Source organism: Erpetoichthys calabaricus, chromosome 14 (genome assembly GCF_900747795.2).
Source record: "Erpetoichthys calabaricus chromosome 14, fErpCal1.3, whole genome shotgun sequence".
Lineage (NCBI taxonomy): Eukaryota > Metazoa > Chordata > Cladistia > Polypteriformes > Polypteridae > Erpetoichthys > Erpetoichthys calabaricus.
In genome coordinates this window covers 61,036,590-61,055,666 of record NC_041407.2, presented here as the reverse complement: position 1 = coordinate 61,055,666, position 19,077 = coordinate 61,036,590, and the positions used below count along the sequence as shown (strand labels likewise).

Here is a 19,077-nt window from a genome sequence, read left to right as displayed (position 1 = left end):
TGGTTGGGCGAACACCCATGCACCCTCCAGGACTCTGTTAAGGGTGTAGAGCTGGTCCACTGTTCTGCGACCAGGACGAAAACCACACTGTTCCTCCTGAAACCGAGGTTCAACTATCCGATGGACCCTCCTCTCTAGAATCCCCGAATAGACTTTTCCAGGGAGGCTGAGGAGTGTGATCCCTCTGTAGTTTGAACACACCCTCCGGTCCCCTTTCTTAAAGAGGGGGACCACCACCCCGGTCTGCCAATCCAGAGGCATTGTCCCTGATGTCCATGCGATGTTGCAGAGACGTGTCAACCAAGACAGCCCTACAACATCCAGAGCCTTGAGGAACTCCGGGCGTATCTCATCCACCCCCGGGGCCCTGCCACCAAGGAGTTTTTTGATCACCTCGGTGACCTCAGTCCCAGAGATGGGGGAGCCCACCTCCGAGTCCCCAGGCTCTGCTTCCTCATTGGAAGGCATGTTAGTGGGACTGAGGAGGTCTTCGAAGTACTCCCCCCACCGACCCACAACGTCCCGAGTCGAGGTCAGCAGCGCACCATCCCCATCATATACAGTGTTGACACTGCACTGCTTCCCCCTCCTGAGACGTCAGACGGTGGACAAAATCTCCTCGAAGCCGTCCGAAAGTCGTTCTCCATGGCCTCCCCAAACTCCTCCCATGCCCGAGTTTTTGCCTCAGCAACCACCGAAGCCGCATTCTGCTTGGCCTGCTGGTACCTATTAGCTGCCTCCAGAGTCCCACAGGACAAAAGGGACCGGTAGGACTCCTTCTTCAGCTTGACAGCATCCCTCACTGCCGGTGTCCACCAACGGGTTCGGGGATTGCCGCCACGACAGGCACCGACCACCTTACAGCTCCGGTCAGCCGCCTCAACAATAGAGGCACGGAACATGGCCCATTCGGACTCAATGTCCCCCACCTCCCTCGGGACGTGGTCGAAGTTCTGCCGGAGGTGGGAGTTGAAGCTACTTCTGACAGGGGGCTCTGCCAGACGTTCCCAGCAGACCCTCACAACACGTTTGGGCCTACCAGGCCTGACCGGCATCCTCCCCCACCATTGGAGCCAACTCACCACCAGGTGGTGATCAGTTGACAGCTCCACCCCTCTGTTCACCTGAGTGTCCAAGACATGTGGCTGCAAGTAGGACGACACGACCACAAAGTCGATCATCGAACTGAGGCGTAGGGTGTCCTGGTGCCAAGTGCATATATGAACACCCTTATGCTTGAACATGGTGTTCGTTATGGACAATCCGTGACGAGCACAGAAGTCCAATAACAAAACACCACTCGGGTTCAGATCGGGGGGGCCATTCCTCCCAATCACGCCCTTCCAGGTCTCACTGTCATTGCCCATGTGAGCATTGAAGTCTCCCAGCAATACGAGGGAGTCCCCAGAAGGTATGCCCTCTAGCAACCCCTCCAGGGACTCCAAAAAGGGTGGGTACTCCGAACTGCTGTTCGGTGCATACGCACAAACAACAGTTAGGACCTGTCCCCCCACCCGAAGGCGGAGGGAGGCTACCCTCTCATCCACCGGGGTAAACCCCAATGTACAGGCTCCAAGTCGGGGGGCAATAAGTATGTCCATACCTGCTCGGAGCCTCTCACCGGGGGCAACTCCAGAGTGGTAGAGAGTCTAGCCCCTTTCAAGGAGATTGGTTCCAGAGTCCAAGCTGTGCGTCAAGGTGAGTCCGACTATATCTAGCCGGAACCTCTCAACCTCGCGCACTAGCTCAGGCTCCTTCCCCTTTAGAGAGGTGACATTCCACGTCCCAAGAGCCAGCTTCTGTAGCCGAGGATCGGACCACCAAGGTCCCCGCCTTCGGCCACCACTCAACTCACACTGCACCCGACCTCCTTGGCCCCTCCCATAGGTGGTGAGCCCATGGGAAGGGGGACCCACATTGCCTCTTCGGGCTGTGCCCGGCCGAACCCCATGGGTGCAAGCCCGGCCACCAGGCGCTCGCCATCGAGCCCCACCTCCAGGCCTGGCTCCAGACGGGGGCTCCGGTGACCCACGTCCGGGTGAGGGAAAACGCCGTCCAAGTTTTTTGTTCATCATAGAAGGTCTTTTGAACCGCACTTTGGCTCATCCCTCACCTAGGACCAGTTTGCCTTGGGTGACCCTACCAGGGGCATAAAGCCCTGGACAACAGAGCTCCTAGGATCATTGGGACACGCAAACCCCTCCACCACGATAAGGTGGCGGTTCGAGGAGGGGATGAATAAGAGATTTCAGTTTTTAATTTGTAATAAATTTGCAAACCTTTCTGACAATATGTTTTCACTTTGTTATTATGGGTTATTGAGTGTAGAGTGATGGGCAAAAATGACAAATGTATCCGTTTAAAATTAAATCTATGACACAAAGTGCATAAAGTGAAGAGATTTGAGTACTTTCTGAATCTGCTGTATGCATTAGTGTCATGAGCCAGATTATCTTTGCCCTTAGAACTGGCAATTATCATCATGTATTTTGCGTTTGTAAAAGGCTACTGAAAATAGCCAGACATTTAAATAAATAAAGGCTGAAATGTATTAATTCATCAGTGCAAAACACATCAGTTATACAGCAAATGGTAAATGGCCTCTCATAAGGCATGTTTTAATATGCTGTGCAAGAGATAACTTTCAACATAGTTTAAAGAAATCTAAGCGTAGGGTGGAAAACGTAACTTCCCAAAACACCGACAAATTATTAAAGGTCTAAAGCCACAGTAAGCTTAATGTTCCTTTAAACTTTAAAACATTCGCAGCTATGAATTGGAAAAGCCCGTCAGTCACCAGGATACACGAAAAATAAAAAAACGCGATGACGTCAAAGGCGTAGGGATACTAGTGAGCATGCGCGATTCATCAACCACGGCGTTAAGGCTGTTATTGTCTGCTGAGATACTGCGAAAGAAGGTATGTAAAGTCAAAATATAAGCTATTTATGTGTTGTCACGTATGGTTTTGGAGGTGGACGGTGTACATTCTTTTTATGTACTGTGACGGAGATTTGGAATTACGCTTTAAGCGATTACGGAGTGAATAAATAAGTGTCTTAAAGTCCTTTAAGTCGGGGGTGGCTCTTGCGGTTTTTTTTTCCAGTCCTCGTTGTATCATCCCGCACGGGCAAAGTTGTTTTTTTTTTGTTTTTTTTAGTTTCGAGGGCGTATTTAATGTCGTAGATTCATTTGGCAGAGTAGGTGACGTAATGCAAGCAGGGATGTATAATTTGCATGTTTTTTAAAAAGTATAAAGTATTTAATTTGAATCTTAACATTCTGTTGACGCAAAATACAAATAATTTTATCCTAAATGTATTCTAGTTTTCAAAGCGTAGTTGCGAGTTCCATGCAGGTGAGTAAGTAGACTAATCTCCCAGAATCCCGCGCGCCGTTGAGGGAACGATTCCTCTTGAAATAAAAGGAAATGGAATTTTGCAAAGTTGAAAAGGTGTCTTAGAACGTTTTATGTATAGGTTGCTTTGTCTTACAAATAAAGTAGCAATCAGTTAATGCCAATGTTGCATTTGAATCATTTTCTTGTAAGAGAATAACCATCTTTTAACGAATCAGTAGAATTTTATAGATTGCTTAGTGGTCATCAGATTAAAACAACACCGAAGAAACAATCCGCATTTTCCACCCTGCGTATCCGCAGTTTAAAATGAACGAACTTTGTTTCAGTTTACTGTGTCTTGTGAAATTAATCTGCGTAACCCTTTGTTTTACTTCTGCTCGATTTATATTGCTTATTTTGATGCTTTTTCTTTCCTGTCTTTGTTCAGTCTGACTAGTGTACTTTAGGGTCTTATATTTGTGCTGTATACATTTATCCGTAATATGCTGTTAAGAAGAATTACTTTTATTTATTTATTTTTGTTCGACGTTTCCTTGCTCACCGGTACGAGTAAACACCCACATATGATACACCGTTCGACTCTGCCTGATGTCCAGTTATACTAGGCGTAGAGGTTTTTTGATTTCCGACTATTTTGAGTCTCTAGACCTTGGAAGAAGACCTGTTATTTTGGACCATACTTTGTGCAGGAAATTTCGCCCTTGTGATAAAAGTGTACATCAGTTGGTCTCTTTAACAGAAATGATCAGATGTTGTGCATACCTCATCAATCGACTCCGGGGTTAATTAATCCTTAATGAGATACGAGGGGGCAAAGGTATTCCTTCTCAGAAAACCTCGGAAAAAATGGGTAAAGGTAATATGGACACGAGGAGTGTACTTTTATTCTATTTCGAGGATGCAGATGACAGATATTTTTTAATATTTGATTCTTTACCGGTGACCCATAGCCCTTCAAGAGCCACTCCCAGAAGATTAAAATTGGCAAATTTCAAACATAGGCCTAATCAATGTGGGATGTTGTTTTAGATTATTTCAAGCTCAGTGATTATGAATGTTATTTTTTGATCCTTTACTGTGTATCTGGCTCTTCTATGGACCTCTATCAGAGGGTGAAAAGTGACAAGTTTCTATCACAATTGCGAATATGTAGACTTTACACATGTAAATTGATGCACACATTTTAAAATTTCACACAACTATTCATATTATGCACCTCAACCTCATGAAGTAAATGATTACATTTATTGTGAACACCCTGAATTCTAGCTACTTATGCCAATTCAGACTTTTTATTGTAGTTTAATTTTATTTGCCCAGCTACAGGCTAGTAGTGCTTGTTAGTACTGGCATCAGCAGATCCATCTCAGCACATCACACAAGGAGTTCCTCAAGGCCCTGTCCTTGGCCCTCTCCTGTTCTGTATCTGTATGCTTACCCTTGACTGTATTATTTTTAGCTGTGAACTGAGTTATCATTTTTATGTGGATGATACTCTGATCTGTTTCAATACTAAAAGTGAAAATTCATCAGAGCTTTCTCGGCTCACATTTTGCCTCCATGAAATTAAGACCTGGATAGAACATAACTCCTAAAATTAAATTGTAGGAGAACTGCAATCATGCTGATTAGCACTAAAGCTTTGCATAAGAAAAAGAGCTGCTTTTCAAACACCCTTGGTGATGTCATCACCTGACCACCTTGTGCAAGTAATCTTGATGTCGTTTTTGATTTTTCCCTTTCTTATTGTACTTGCATTAAGAAATACTTTTATGTATGTCTGTATCATATCCCCTGTTCTTTCATTCCACTGCTTTTCTGATGCCGAGATACATGTACATGCCCATATTATACCTTGCATTAACTACTACAATGTCCTGCTGGCAAGTGCAACTTCTAATTTTTCATCCGCCACTCCAGTTGTTTCAAAATTCTATTGCAAGTGTCCTTACATAGACACACAACTATAAGCACACAAGACCAATCCTGTTCCACCTTCACTAGCTCCCTATGTCTTATAGGACTGAATATAAAATCCTATTACCAACCTATAAAGCTTTAAATGGCCTTTCACCAAACTACATCAACAACCTCCTCCATCTCTCTGTTGTCCACTGATTCTGGCAGTTTTGTTGTGCCCCTATGAGCTCTATGGATGACAGAGCCTTCATCTATATTAGACTTTGGAACAATCTTCCAAACTTAGTGAAATCAGCTTACTCAATTCATTACACATCAATACATTTGTTCAGGATGGTATTTTACTTACCCTGACTTTCTAATCTTTTCTTTCAGTGTGCCTTCTCTCTCCTGGTGCTCAGGATTACAAATTATGTCATTTGTTCAAGGTTTTGTTGTAGTAGTTTGTATATTTATTATTTTTATTCAGGTTTTTGTCTCTTATGCAAATTCAAAATTTTGCGTTTCCTGTATTTATCTTTATTTAATGTTTTATGTGGATTTTTTTGTGTATTCAATGTATATTCTCTGTTGTCAATTTTGAATTTCCGTGAAGCACTTTAAGCATGGGAAAAATGGTATATAAATAAAATATATTATGATATGTTGTTATTATAGATATAGATTAACTGAATAACAGCTTCACCTGCTAGTTTTAAAAGTGTACAACATGGCAAAGTGGTTATGCCAGCAGCCTGATGGCAGGAGAGTCCTGGGTTTGACTCCTAGCTTGTGCATTGTCCTAGCAAATTTTGCACATTAGCCCCGTGCATTTATTGCTCCCCAACCCCAGACAGAGACCATAAACTAGATTGAGCAGACACCTTTACATGATATCAATAAAAGGTGATTTTTTTTTTCTTTGGTGTAGAGAAAGAATATGACTTAACAGAAGTAGCATAATGTATTTTATATCTCAAAATAGCAGAAGCACAAAAGATCTTACAAAGTTAATTTGATAAGTGTGGCTGTTATATTTTGATGTATATTAGGTTGTGTTTTGTCTTTGTTGATTTAAGCCACAAGGTTTCTTGTTCAGTCCCTATTTCGGTGTCCCCCTGAAAAAGTTGTTTTACATGTCTTTGGTACAAATATCAGAGAAATGTTAATGTCTATACTATATACCTTCTCTTCTAGAGAAAGCGTGGATATAACATTTTCAAATCTACTTAATCCAGGTTACTGTTATGGGGAGCCCGAGCCCATCCCAGCAGCACTGGGAGTAAGCAGGAAACAGCCCTGGAAGGGCTACCAGTCAGCCACAAGGCCCACTTACACTTGCACAACCATTTGTTTGTTTTTTGGTTTTTTTTGTTTTTTTTTAATGAAGTAACCAAATATGCACTGCTTTGGGGATGGGCAAAACACACACAGGTTCACACAAGCAGTAATTGGGACCAGAATTTGTTCCCCAAGATTTTGGATCTGTGAGGCAGATGTGCTACCCATTGTGCCTCTGAACCACCCCAACAGTGACTAAATATTAATAAACAAGACAAACAGTTTTTGCAAGTATCTCCATATTTTCAGATGGTCAATTTTGAAAGTCGTATTTCATCTTTAAAGTGTTGAAGGTACACTTCTAGTATTCATTCACTTTGTAATGTATGGCATTTATCTTAACATACACTCTTGTGAGAGGGTGTGTGAATATCTGCCTGGAAATTGTATTCAGCTGTACTTAATGTGGGAAGTATAGCTTGATGCTGTGCACCCTGATATGGTTAATGCAGAGTATTTTACATGACTCTTTTTTTGTTTAAAAAGCCTCTTTACAAATAGCAAGTTATACTTTTTTTCTTTCTGTATCTGAAATTAAACTAAATTTTTAACATCATTACTCTGGGCTTCCTGTTTTTTTTTCTACTCAGAAAAATATATTAATAAAGGTATTATGGTTCATAATAAAACTGTCTAAAGTGGGTTAAATAAGTTTGACAATATTATAATGGAGAATCAACATTTTTGTTGATGTCTTTGAAAATGTACCATTTATGAGTTAAAACCAACAAAGGAAAAAATGGTTTCAGTTACTCTGATTTTTTTTTTTTTTTTTTTTTACAGCATTAAAAATGTCAGGGTTCCTTGATAACATCCGATGTGGAGAGTGTGAGTGTGTTGATTTGGGAGAGAAAAGGAACACGCTGGCCTCAATAGCAGCTGGAGTCCTGGTAAGATGTTTTTATAAAAGAAATGCAAGCAAATTTCCTGCATTAAGCACAGTGCCGTCAGTTCTTTTGAAGCTGAGTTATGTTTTTCATTATTAAATACAAACTGAGTTTCATTAGTGGCTTCACTTAAAAAATAAATAAATAAATAAATTCTTATCTTTGGAAAACTATTTTGAGGTAATTTGCCTTTGTTATTAACCGTGCCTTTACAGAAGAAGTAGAGTTGCACATGACCTGATAAATGTTCTTCAGAAATGAATGTTGCCTACTTTCTAAAATAAATTTTTACTAATGAAACATTTAAATTGTTAGCCTTAGGTAAGCTTAAATATTTGTTTAGATATTTCCACTCCTAGAAGCACGAGATGAAATAACAGTAAACTAAATAACAAATAATCTTGATTATATTATTTGTTCAATTTTCAGCTGACCAAACAGCAATTTGTATCCAGTTTCAAGCAAAATGATTTTTTTAAAAATTATATGCCTTTTTATGTTTTAGTTTTTTACAGGATGGTGGATTATCATTGATGCAGCAGTGAAGTATCCAGATATGGAAACGTTTAACCATTCATATCATGCTTGTGGGGTAATAGCCACTGTTGCATTTCTGATGTAAGCAAATGTATTAATAAGAATAAATTTTGTGTGATGCTGTAATGGCAATTATATGAAAAAATCTCATAATTCAGCAGATTTAACTTATTATATTTTGTACTTTTTTATTAAGTTGTGTCTTGGGTCAAAATAAGCCTTTGAGTTAGACACAATAATCCAATCCAGTTGCCCAACAAGGTTGCTGGAAGTAGTTGTACTGTATCTACAGGTTGCTGTTTCATCAGGAAGCAAAATGTATGAAAGTATACAGGGAGATTCACTCGAAAGAGGCTCTGAATATTCTGTAATAACTCTTGCTAGGACGAAGCAATCTGAACGAAACAATGTGCATTGTGCTCCTCAGTATATGGACCTTCGAACAAGCTCGGATGCCTCTGTGTCGGAGTGATGAGGTAGGCGCTGGACAGCCGTTGCAACGTTTAACCTATCTGGGTGCATACCGCCTGTACCCCATCACTCAGACACTCATCAGGATGGTGGTGTACAGTATTGAGCAGCGCATCTTCATGGTGTGAACCTGTTGGGTCACCAATTCATTTAAGCTATGTCAGAATCAACTGAATGATCATGAGTTAACGGAAGGTTCCTTCCAGCAAGATGGTGCAACATGTCAAACATCGGCAAGGAGCATGGCAGAAATTGAGTTAATCTTCGACAACAGGGTAATCAAAGGGGCTTTGACCACCACGGTCGCCGGATCTGACACCACCAGACTTCTTCCTTTGGGGTATGCTCAAAGGAAAAGTCTATTGGAGCAAGCCTCACACTGGGGAAGATATGAAGGAAAACATCCAATGTGAAATTGCTGCTATTCCCCTCAAGACGCTTGCTGATGCGTTCAGGAACATGGAGTGCCGTGTCTAAATGTGTCTGGCAGAAAACGGAAACCACTTCCAGGATCGCATGTAATGCAATCGATTACACATATGTCAAGGTATATAGTGTATTTTTTTGGTTCAGATTGCTTCATCCTAACAGGAGTTACAACAGAATATATAGGGCCTCTTTCAAGTGAATCTCCCTGTACATTTTAAAATATCCTTGAGCAGCAAATACTTTGTAATAAAAAATATACAGCTCCGTAGTGGAGATTCCACTAGATGTTTTCTGAGGTCAAATTTGCCTAGAAGTCTATGTTTTGGTCTTGCACATCAACTTTAATTTGGTTGCTAGTCGCCTGTTTGCAGTGAATGAGACATACATGCTTAATCTTTCCTATTTATTTGAACCTGACGTACTTTGTAATTGAATAACTGCACTGGTGACTGAATGAAATATATAACTGCCAGATTTTTAGATTTTCAATTTGAGGTGAAACACTAGACTGATATTGTAAATCACACCTGAGGCCAACTTGATAAAGGCTCGTTTATCTTAAGCATTGTGTTTTTAATCGTCAAGTTATTTACATTGTCTTGTCAGTTTTTGGAGCTATATAAAAATCATAGGCAACTATATTCAAAACACATTATATGTTGGTTTCTGTGGTCTCTGTTACAGTTAAGAAAAAGTGTTAGTTACATTTGGAGTTTCCCTTTCTGTGCTTAACAATTGTGAGTGAGTGCAGTTGATTGGTTTTCTTTGAATGCTGTTACATCCTGCTCTATACTATATTAAGTACATAACTTTTTTCTAAGTTGTTATTTAAGACACATTTGGTTAATGATAGAGCGAGATATCTGAGGTTTCCATTTCTCAGTTTTACCATTTGCTTCCTGTTTGTGTATGTGTGTGTGTGTTTTTTGTCGTTAGTGTCTTCATCTCATAAGGATTAGATCATGCTCTCTTTTTTCCAAACGGCCGCCTGTCGATTTCTTGAATTTGGAAGCATGGAATAATATTTAACCTCAATTTTCTTGTGAATAGTTTTAAGAAGACTACTTTTTATGAACTTTGTGTAAATAGACTGCACAAAATATTGTAATTCCACACATCATCTTACTTTTCCTTTCAGGATCAATGCAGTATCAAATGGACAGGTGCGAGGTGACAGTTATAGCGAAGGTTGCCTTGGGCAAACAGGTATGGTTTGGACTTATTCCAAAGAGTTTTTCAAACATTTCTGTTCATTATCTCGTCAGTCTCAAATAGTTGGTCTTTAGAGGTTGTATTTTAAAACTGTGCCATCCTTTGCTTTTTTGAACATTGCTGTCGTCCTTATTTTTAGGTGCTCGTATCTGGCTGTTCATTGGTTTCATGCTTGCTTTTGGATCCCTGATTGCTTCCATGTGGATTCTTTTTGGAGGTTATGTTGTTCCTCGTAAGTATTATTTTAGCTTTTTTTTTTTTCTTTTTCTTTCCCCACCCACCTAACCATTCAGGAAGGTGGGGAGTCGGAGCATAACCCCCTAATAGAGGAGCAAGGTAGTGATGAAATCTGGCTGTGAATACAGTCCATTATAGAGTAAACTAACACTTAGGCCAAATAGATAATCTAAATTTCTCACTAAGTGCCATGTTTAGATTATGTGGGTCACAATAAAATAAACTTTCTTTTGTAAAACACTGTTTAATTGCAAATGTCATTTCTAAGTACTTTAAAGATAAAGATCAGTTATTTCCTCATTACTACAAATGAAGCAGGTTGAGCTCCCCTTACAAAGCAGCACGTCTGCTTCCTCTAACTCACTGTGCTGCTGTTCCAAACTCGCTTTTGACTTTAAATGTAGAACAAATACACACTTGAACTACTGTGTATGTGCTTTTTCATATTCCTTCTCCTTATTATTCATGTTGCTAGTTTTTTGCTTGCTGTAAGTCTGCAAAGGTTGAAGTTCTTATGACACGTGAACAGCTGCTTAAAAGAAGACAGCTTTGCATTTATATTGTATTTTTCAAGACGCTTGAAGCACTTTTCATAAAAACGGAGAAGCCACTTCAACAACCACCAATGTGCAGCATCCAACTAAATGATGAAGCGACAGCTGTTTTGCGCCGTTATGCTTACCACATACTAGTTTGTAGGTGGTGAAAGGATTAAAGAGTTAGCCAATAAGGGATGGGTTTATTAAGGGGCCAGAATGAGTAAGCCATGATTTGCAGTTCAGTAAAGTAAGGTTATCGGGAAACTCCCTATAAGAATTAGCTGAACTGCAGAAAACAATGTTGACACTTGAAAACACAGCCCTTCATGAAAACAAAATTCTTTGTGCACATAAACTCGTATAAAAATGACAAAGCAGAATGGGGTATTATGAAAATATTGTTGTCTTGTGGAATTTGGTGTCCTTTTTGATTTAGTGCAGACACATTGAGGTATGAGTGATTCCTTAGCTCATTGTGTTTGTGTACCTTGGCTCATCATTTCTCCTTTTAATTTACATATTGGTAAAGTACTCATGCAGACACTTCCTCTGCTTTTTTACCCCATAGACTGCATTTTTAGTGTTCAGGAGTGGTACACATTATTTTTGTTTTATCAGGGTGCTGATTGTTTGAATTCCATCAATATATCTTGTTAGTACATATACCATGTTCTATCAGCAGTAAAATAAACTGTTTTAACACAGTCTCATTACAAAGAAAAAGTTCAGATGTTTTGACCACACCCATTAACTAACACACAAAATCAAATGCATTGCCATGCAGTCTCCATTGACAAATATTAGCTCAGTTACTCTAAATGTAGCACTGTCATAGGATGCCACTTTTGCTAAAAGTCAGTATGTGACAATTCTGCTCTGTTAGATTTTACCTGGTCCACTCTAAGTTTAACTATTGTGGAGTGTCTAGGAACAACAGCAGCTCAGCCACGAAGTGGTAGACCTTGTAATCTCAGAGTGGGGATGCCAAATTCCAAAGTTCATATTGTGTATAAATCTCTTATCTTCTGTTGCATCGCTCACAACAGATTTTCAGACTGACTGTAGAAAGAACATCAGCACCAGAACTGTACGTCTGGAGCTTCATGAAATGAGTGTCCATTAGTTACACATGGAAATAGTTTGGAAAGCACTGCTTTAGGTCACAGTAATGTTTACAGAAGTTTGGACTACTTGACTTTTACTGTCTTGAAAGTACATGATAATGTCAGAGGCTTTTCAACAAGTTTACTACTTCAAGAACAATGTTTTCATTTTGGGAATTTTTTAAACTATTAATTACAAAACGCTATACTATTGTTTGTATGATAGTCACAGAAGCCCTTGATCAAGTGAACTCTCTCAAAAAAATTAGTTATTTATATATTTCTCTTAAATTAAAAAAAATTGATCCCATCTGTGTTATTAATAATTGAAACTTTTTAAAGCATTGTGTTTTCACAATACTGCAACTGAACTTTTGAAACAAGTTATAGAATATCATTTATGTTTACAGTGTCCTCCATAATGTTTGGGACAAAGACATTTTTCTTTATTTACTCTTCCACAGATAAAAATTACAGATCAGTCAACTTAGATGTGATTAATGTGCACATTATAGACTTCATTTTAAGGGTATTTGCATACGTTGTGATCACATCATGTAGAAATTGCAACACTTTTTATACATAGCCCCTCCATTGTAGGGTACCATAATGTTTATGTGTTTATGGTTATTCACACTCGGGTGTGTTTCATTGCTTCATAAGATACCTCAGCTTGCTTCTACTCTTAGGAATCTGTAGTTGCCATTGTTCAGCATGGCAACGAGGTGTACTAAAGTCAAAAAAGCAATTATGAGGCTGAAAAACAAGAATAAAACCTTTGGATTACCTAAATCAACTGTCAGGAATGCCATTAACAAGAAAGAGTATACTGGTGAGCTCAGTAATCACAAATGGACTGGTAGGCTGCCCGTGAAGATCTCTACTGTTGATGACAGAAGAATTTCCACTATGTAAGGAAAAAAACCCAAACACCTGTTTGACAGATCGGAAAGTCTTCAGGAGGCAGATGTGTATGTGTCAGAGATGACTATCCACAGAAGACTTCATGATCAGAAATATAGAGGCCACAGTACAAGATCAAACCACTAGTTAGCCACAAAAACAGGATGGCCAGATTGCTGTTTGTGAAAAGTATTTAATAGAGCCTGCAGAATCCTAAAAAAGGTCTTGTGGATAGCCAAGACTAAGATTAACCTCTGTATGAGTGATGGCAAGAGTAAAGTGTGGAGACTAAAAGGAACTGCCCAAAATCCAAAGCGTATCACCTTATCTTTTAAATATGGTGGTGGTGACTGTAATGGCATGGGCATGTATGGCAGCCGCAGGTACTGGCACACTTTTCTTCAATGATGTAACTGCTGATGGCAGTTGCACAGTGAATTCTGAGGTGTATGGAAACATCTGCTTAAGTATTAGTATATTCCTCCAAGGAGAGATGACACCCGGCACCTGTAGAAGTCTATAAAGTGCAGGCTTCAAGCAGTTATTGCCTGTAAGGGATATGCAACAAAATACTAAATATGACTGCTTTTATATAGCTGCCATTGCAGTGCCCCAAACATCATGCTGTCCTGAAATGGAGGAACCATGTAGAAAAGGTGTTGTGTTTCTACATGATGTGACAAGTGTGTATGCAAATACCCTTAAATTAGTCTGCAGTGTGCATTTTAATCACATCTGAATTGTTTGATATGTAATTTTGAAGTGTGAAGCAGAGGGGTAAATTAAGGCACAATGCGTCTTTGTCCCAAACATTATGGAGGGCACTGTATGCTCTGTGTTATATAATTGTTTAGGGGACATACAGAACCAAATGTTAAAACCAAAGCTTCTAAATAATCATAGCAAGATTAGATGTCATCAAGCTTGACTTATAAGATGAAGGTCACAGCACTACTTCTCATTTGTGTGGACACTGTTCCCAATGTGGTTTATAATGAATATTTTGACCAATGTGGATGTCCCAATATTGTTTAGTAAGCATGATTACAAAAAAAAAAAAACAATTGGGACTGGTTGGTTGGGAAATTCTTGAGTTACATTGGATACAACTTCAATTTTTTCTTTTTGTTTTATTTCTCCTTAGAGAAGCAACAGGTGTACCCAGGTATAGCGGTGTTTTTTCAGAATGCCTTCATATTTTTTGGGTGAGTATTAATATTTGTATGCTTGGATGTTTTAAGTAAAATAGTTGGAATTTGCAAAAGTTTCATTTCTAAATACTAATGTATTCTTTAGTCCTATGCAAAGTCATGTAGTTTATTAAGTGCTATAAACAGTAAAACCAAAAAAAAAACAACAATATAAAACTAGTGGGAATCTTCAAATGCCCATTTAAGTAATGATTTACATTTTTGGAAGAATTAAGTAACAAAAACTGTTTTCTTTTGCAGAGGCCTAGTGTTCAAATTTGGACGCACAGAAGACCTGTGGCAGTGATTGGTTTTTGTTTCTTATAATTTGCACATTTTTGAAAATGTCTTCGTTGCATTGGCACATTACTATATTTTTCAAATGTACTATAAAATGTTTTCTAAAATGCTGTCAGTTTCTTTTCGTCCATTCCTGTATATACAAGTAAATTGGAGACAGCCAGTTGAATGTTACTTTAAGTCATTTTAACTTCCTGGAACTGTGTGTGTTTTTTTTTTTTGTTTTGTTTTTATGACACGCACACAGAAGCTTTTGTTACCAACCCTTTAATTTTTTTAACCAAAAGGTCCAGTGTTTGAAATCTTTCACTGCAAAGAAGTGGTATGTAACATTCTTGTGTTACAGTACAAACATTATGAAGCTAAAAGCTGTAACCTTCTCAGTCCAGCAGTATCGGGCAAAAGGCAGTCACCAATATAGTACTAGTTGTCACAGGGCACATTCACTCATGCACACACATACACAGACACACACACACAGCTACATGATGCCAATTTCAAGTCCTCAATCAACCTATGTGCAAACTCTGCACTGACTGTAACTGAATGTGGGATATAAACCCCTATTGTTGGGCCCCCCAAAATCCTGTAGATAATAACTATTTAATATGATGTACCTTTTAAAAGAAAGAGTACATAGCATTATACAATTTTACTATCTTTTAGTCCAAAAAATGTCTATGTACTGTATAAATCCTACAGTGTAAGATATTACTGTAGAATGTTGTTTTTTCCACTAATTCTTAGCTCTTACTTTTTTCCCCACTATTACTGCGTTATGCTTGTTATTTTATAATTGTTTTTCAACTATGAGCTGTGTTTTTTTTTTTTTTTTTAAGCTTTGAGACATACTTATTGCTATGCTTATTCCAGGAAACCTTGTGGAAACTCCTTCTGCATTTAGATAGCTGAAGAGCATATTTCGTTAACACAACGCATATCTAAAATATAGAACCTTATGTTTACCTATGGTGTTGTTCAGAGGCATAGAGATATGTGGCTATAGGGATTCATATTTTTGCATGAACTGTTACATGTGAAAATGCAATAAAACAAACAAATGCAGAAAATAATACATTGTATTTATATAGCACCTTTCCCATGCTCAAGTCATTTAAGATACAAATATTTTCTACATAGAACAATAACCAAATAAATACAGGATATACAAAGCATAAATAGAATAAAAGAAAAAATAAGCCAGAGTATAATACCAAATTCAATACTAAAAGAAATTCCCGTACAAATCACATGTGTGATATTAAACACACACACACACACACAAATTATCCTGAGCATCTTGACAGCGGTTACCTAAAAGAAGGGGCAGAGTGTTAGGTTAAGTTAAAAGCCTTCCTGAACATATGACTTTGAAGTTATTTTTCAAAAGAATGAATGGAGTCAGCTGATCTAATTCATTTCAGGAAGTCTGGATGCTTGAGAGCTAAAGGCGCTGTCACCCATAGAGTGCAGGTCAGTACGGGGCACAAGAAGATTGTCAGAATCAGAGGACCTTAGTGGGCAAACAGGAGTGTAACGATGGAGAAGGTCACTGATGTAGTCCGGTGAGAGGCCATTTAAAGCTTTGTAGGTTATTATATTAGACTAGTCATTTAGCCCGTTATAATAACGGGCGCTAGAACAGTAGTGCATAAACATTAGTAGGAACAGTCTATATTAAATGGCAAGGGACCTTGACCTGATTCTTTTTGTTGGTCGTATTTTTCTTTGTCTTTCAGCCTTTCTTTTGTTGATGGTTTACTTGCTCAGCTGACCGTTCTTCGTGGGCTGCTACCGTGTATTGTGTGTCTTTAATTTTCTGTGACAGTAATATTGTCTTGTACGTCTGCTGGCTTGTATGTCCGTAATATACCTTTAATTTTCTCTGGCAGTAATACAGGCGTGCTCGTCGGTAATATGCCTTTAATTTTCTCTGACAGTAATACTGGCTTGTATGTGGCTGTAATTTGCGTCACTGTATTGTGTACCTTTAATTTCCTCTCGCAGTAATACTGGTTTGTATTTCCGTAAAACTCCTGTAACTTTCTCTGACAGTAATATCGAGCATCGCACCGTGTCCCGCGCATGCGCACTTCACCAGAAGACACACAGACACCTGGACGCACACAGGGATTTTATTAAAGAGAATACTATAAATGATCTTAGTAAATGGTGGTTGGCTTTATTCAGTTTTTCTACAAAACAAAAAACTGATGGTTGTCTTGGCAATAGCGGATGGATTTGCTTGATTCATGTATGCCAAGATTTGTCCTGTAAAAGTGTTCGCTTTTACTAGGGAATTAGAGTGAATATTTGAAATAACTCTTGATGACTTTTTTTCCAGCTCCCATTTAAATGATTTTGAAAACATGTGACATGGTGTTTTAAATAAATAATGCTTTAGCTTACTTTGTCATGTCAGTGGATTTTAAAGTATTATTCACTGTGGCAGTTAGTGCCTAGATGTTAACTTTTAGCTACAACTAAATCTGTGGAAAGATCTGTGATGAACATGGCAATTTCAGTTTTGCCTTCATCCTCCATGTTTTGTGGTTATGCTACTTTTGCTGTACATACAGACCCAGATGCTGTGTTCTCTAGATTGGGATAAACTTATTTTAATGAGTTTGGATGAATGAAGATTCATGCTATCAGGAAAAGTTTGAACATCATCTGCAAGATAGCCTTCAAAGTTTTTGAAAGTGATTGGAGTAACTGCCTTTACTGATTGTTTTATTGTTGGATTTGATGCTAGTTGCATATTTAATGCATGAGTGTTAAGAAAGGCAGTGTACAGTAAAAAGCTATGGAAGTGTTATGCAGGCTGGTGAAAAGTGGACTACTTTCTTGGGCCTTGACAGACAAGGGCTTTTAATGAAAAGCAATTGAAATGATATATAGTTTTATTTTTTAAGGAAAAATTGACACATCACTGTTTATGTAAAGACAGATTGTTAAAAATGGGGATCTTTTTTGTTGGCAGTGCACTACTTTCCATGTAAGTGACATATTCTTAAGGATAGTAAAATATACATTAACACATTTACTCTGCAGCAGATGAATATATATAATACACAATAAGTGGCAAAGGTCTTCTTTATGCCTTTTTGTTAATACTTGTCTCAAATTATATTAGAACATATTTCAAATAAATTCCACCTTTTATAATACACTCACATTAAGCTAATTTAAAAAAAGAATAGAGTTGAAATGGATTAGAACTCTTGCTTGCAAAACTGACAATTGTCCATGTTAAGGCTGATTAAAAAAACTGGATATTCTTTTGTTTTTTACTTACATTTTATGACATACAAACAAAAAATATCTTGCAACCTCATTTTTGTTTTTTTGTTTTTTTTAGTACAATGTAACTGACAGCAGATTTCTTTTTGTTTTTTAAATTCCTGCCTTGACCTTATCATTCTCAACTTTATTGTATTAAGTTGGTTGTTCAAGCATAAAGTTTTATATGTGTTTTTGGGTCCTTGGCATGCTTAAGAAAAAAAGCTACTAAAATGCTACATAATAGCATCATATAAATTTGTGTAATCAAGTTATATATTTGGAAAAAATTAATATGTACAACTGTCTTGTTCTGTTATGTGCATTTATTTCCTTTTCTTATGTACGTATATTGAATGAATGTTGAATTTTAATTTAAAATAAATTTTAAGTGTTTTTTGTTTTAATATTGAACTTTGTGTTGTGTTCAGTAGGAACTGAATTAGAAAAGGCTTTGTTTTTTAAACATACTTGTTTAACAATTTATGCACTTGTGTTATTGTCTGCTTGAGAATGCAGTAACAATAGTTACATAAAACATCCTGCAGTTACATTTTAAGGATAAAAGTACAAATGTCCTATAAAGAGAACAATCCATTAATCCATAATCAAATCCATTTCTGGGTCCCTGGGGCTGCAGCTCACAAAGAGTGCAAGAAAACTGGAACAAATTGGCAATGTAATAACGCCATTCATTGCAATGCATTGTGGTATGCATTTTTAGAAGAAACAGAGCTAAGCAATTACGTCATTGAGTTTTGTGTCCCCACTTATTCCTGCTCAGGCTCACAGGTTGTGTTTTCAGTTTTTATAGAAATGCACACAGTTTAATGTCTTTATGTTTGATGAAATCAAGGCATAGAACAAATAAACAATGACAAATAAAAATAAGTCAAGGAATCATTGTGTACAAAATTTTATTCAAATTTTTGCTTCATCAAAGTAGCCACCCTTTGTGGATATACAGTGCATCCGGAAAGTATTCCCAGCGCATCACTTTTTCCACATTTTGTTATGTTACAGCTTTATTCCAAAATGGATTAAATTCATTTTTTTCCTCAGAATTCTACACACAACACCCCATAATGACAACGTGAAAAAAGTTTACGTGAGGTTTTTGCAAATTTATTAAAAATAAAAAAACTGACAAATCACATGTACATAAGTATTCACAGCCTTTGCTCAATACTTTGGCGATGCACCTTTGGCAGCAATTACAGCCTCAAGTCTTTTTGAATATGATGCCACAAGCTTGGCACACTTATCCTTGGCCAGTTTCGCCCATTCCTCTTTGCAGCACCTCTCAAGCTCCATCAGGTTGGATGGGAAGCATCGGTGCACAGCCATTTTAAGATCTGTCCAGACATGTTCAATCGGATTCAAGTC

The 19,077-nt window shown here is 38.2% G+C and overlaps 1 protein-coding gene across 1 annotated transcript; it reads left to right on the top strand.

The window, feature by feature from the left end:
* Positions 1 to 2,816: 2,816 nt before the first annotated feature.
* On the top strand, positions 2,817 to 18,099 carry tmem50a (transmembrane protein 50A). Its single transcript, XM_028819890.2, has 7 exons — positions 2,817 to 2,920; positions 7,385 to 7,491; positions 7,994 to 8,106; positions 10,064 to 10,131; positions 10,277 to 10,369; positions 14,064 to 14,124; positions 14,371 to 18,099. Exons 2-7 carry the CDS (start codon positions 7,393 to 7,395, stop codon positions 14,414 to 14,416), a joined length of 480 nt encoding a protein of 159 aa, XP_028675723.1. The 5' UTR covers positions 2,817 to 2,920; positions 7,385 to 7,392; the 3' UTR covers positions 14,417 to 18,099.
* The last annotated feature ends 978 nt before the right edge of the window (positions 18,100 to 19,077 follow it).

Excerpts from the sequence above, each read along its gene's own strand:
- tmem50a (XM_028819890.2), top strand. The coding sequence starts at position 7,393 with ATGTCAGGGTTCCTTGATAACATCCGATGTGGAGAGTGTGAGTGTGTT. Across the intron at positions 7,492-7,993 it reads CAATAGCAGCTGGAGTCCTG|TTTTTTACAGGATGGTGGAT; the intron begins GTAAGATGTTTT and ends TTTATGTTTTAG. Across the intron at positions 10,132-10,276 it reads AGGTTGCCTTGGGCAAACAG|GTGCTCGTATCTGGCTGTTC; the intron begins GTATGGTTTGGA and ends CCTTATTTTTAG.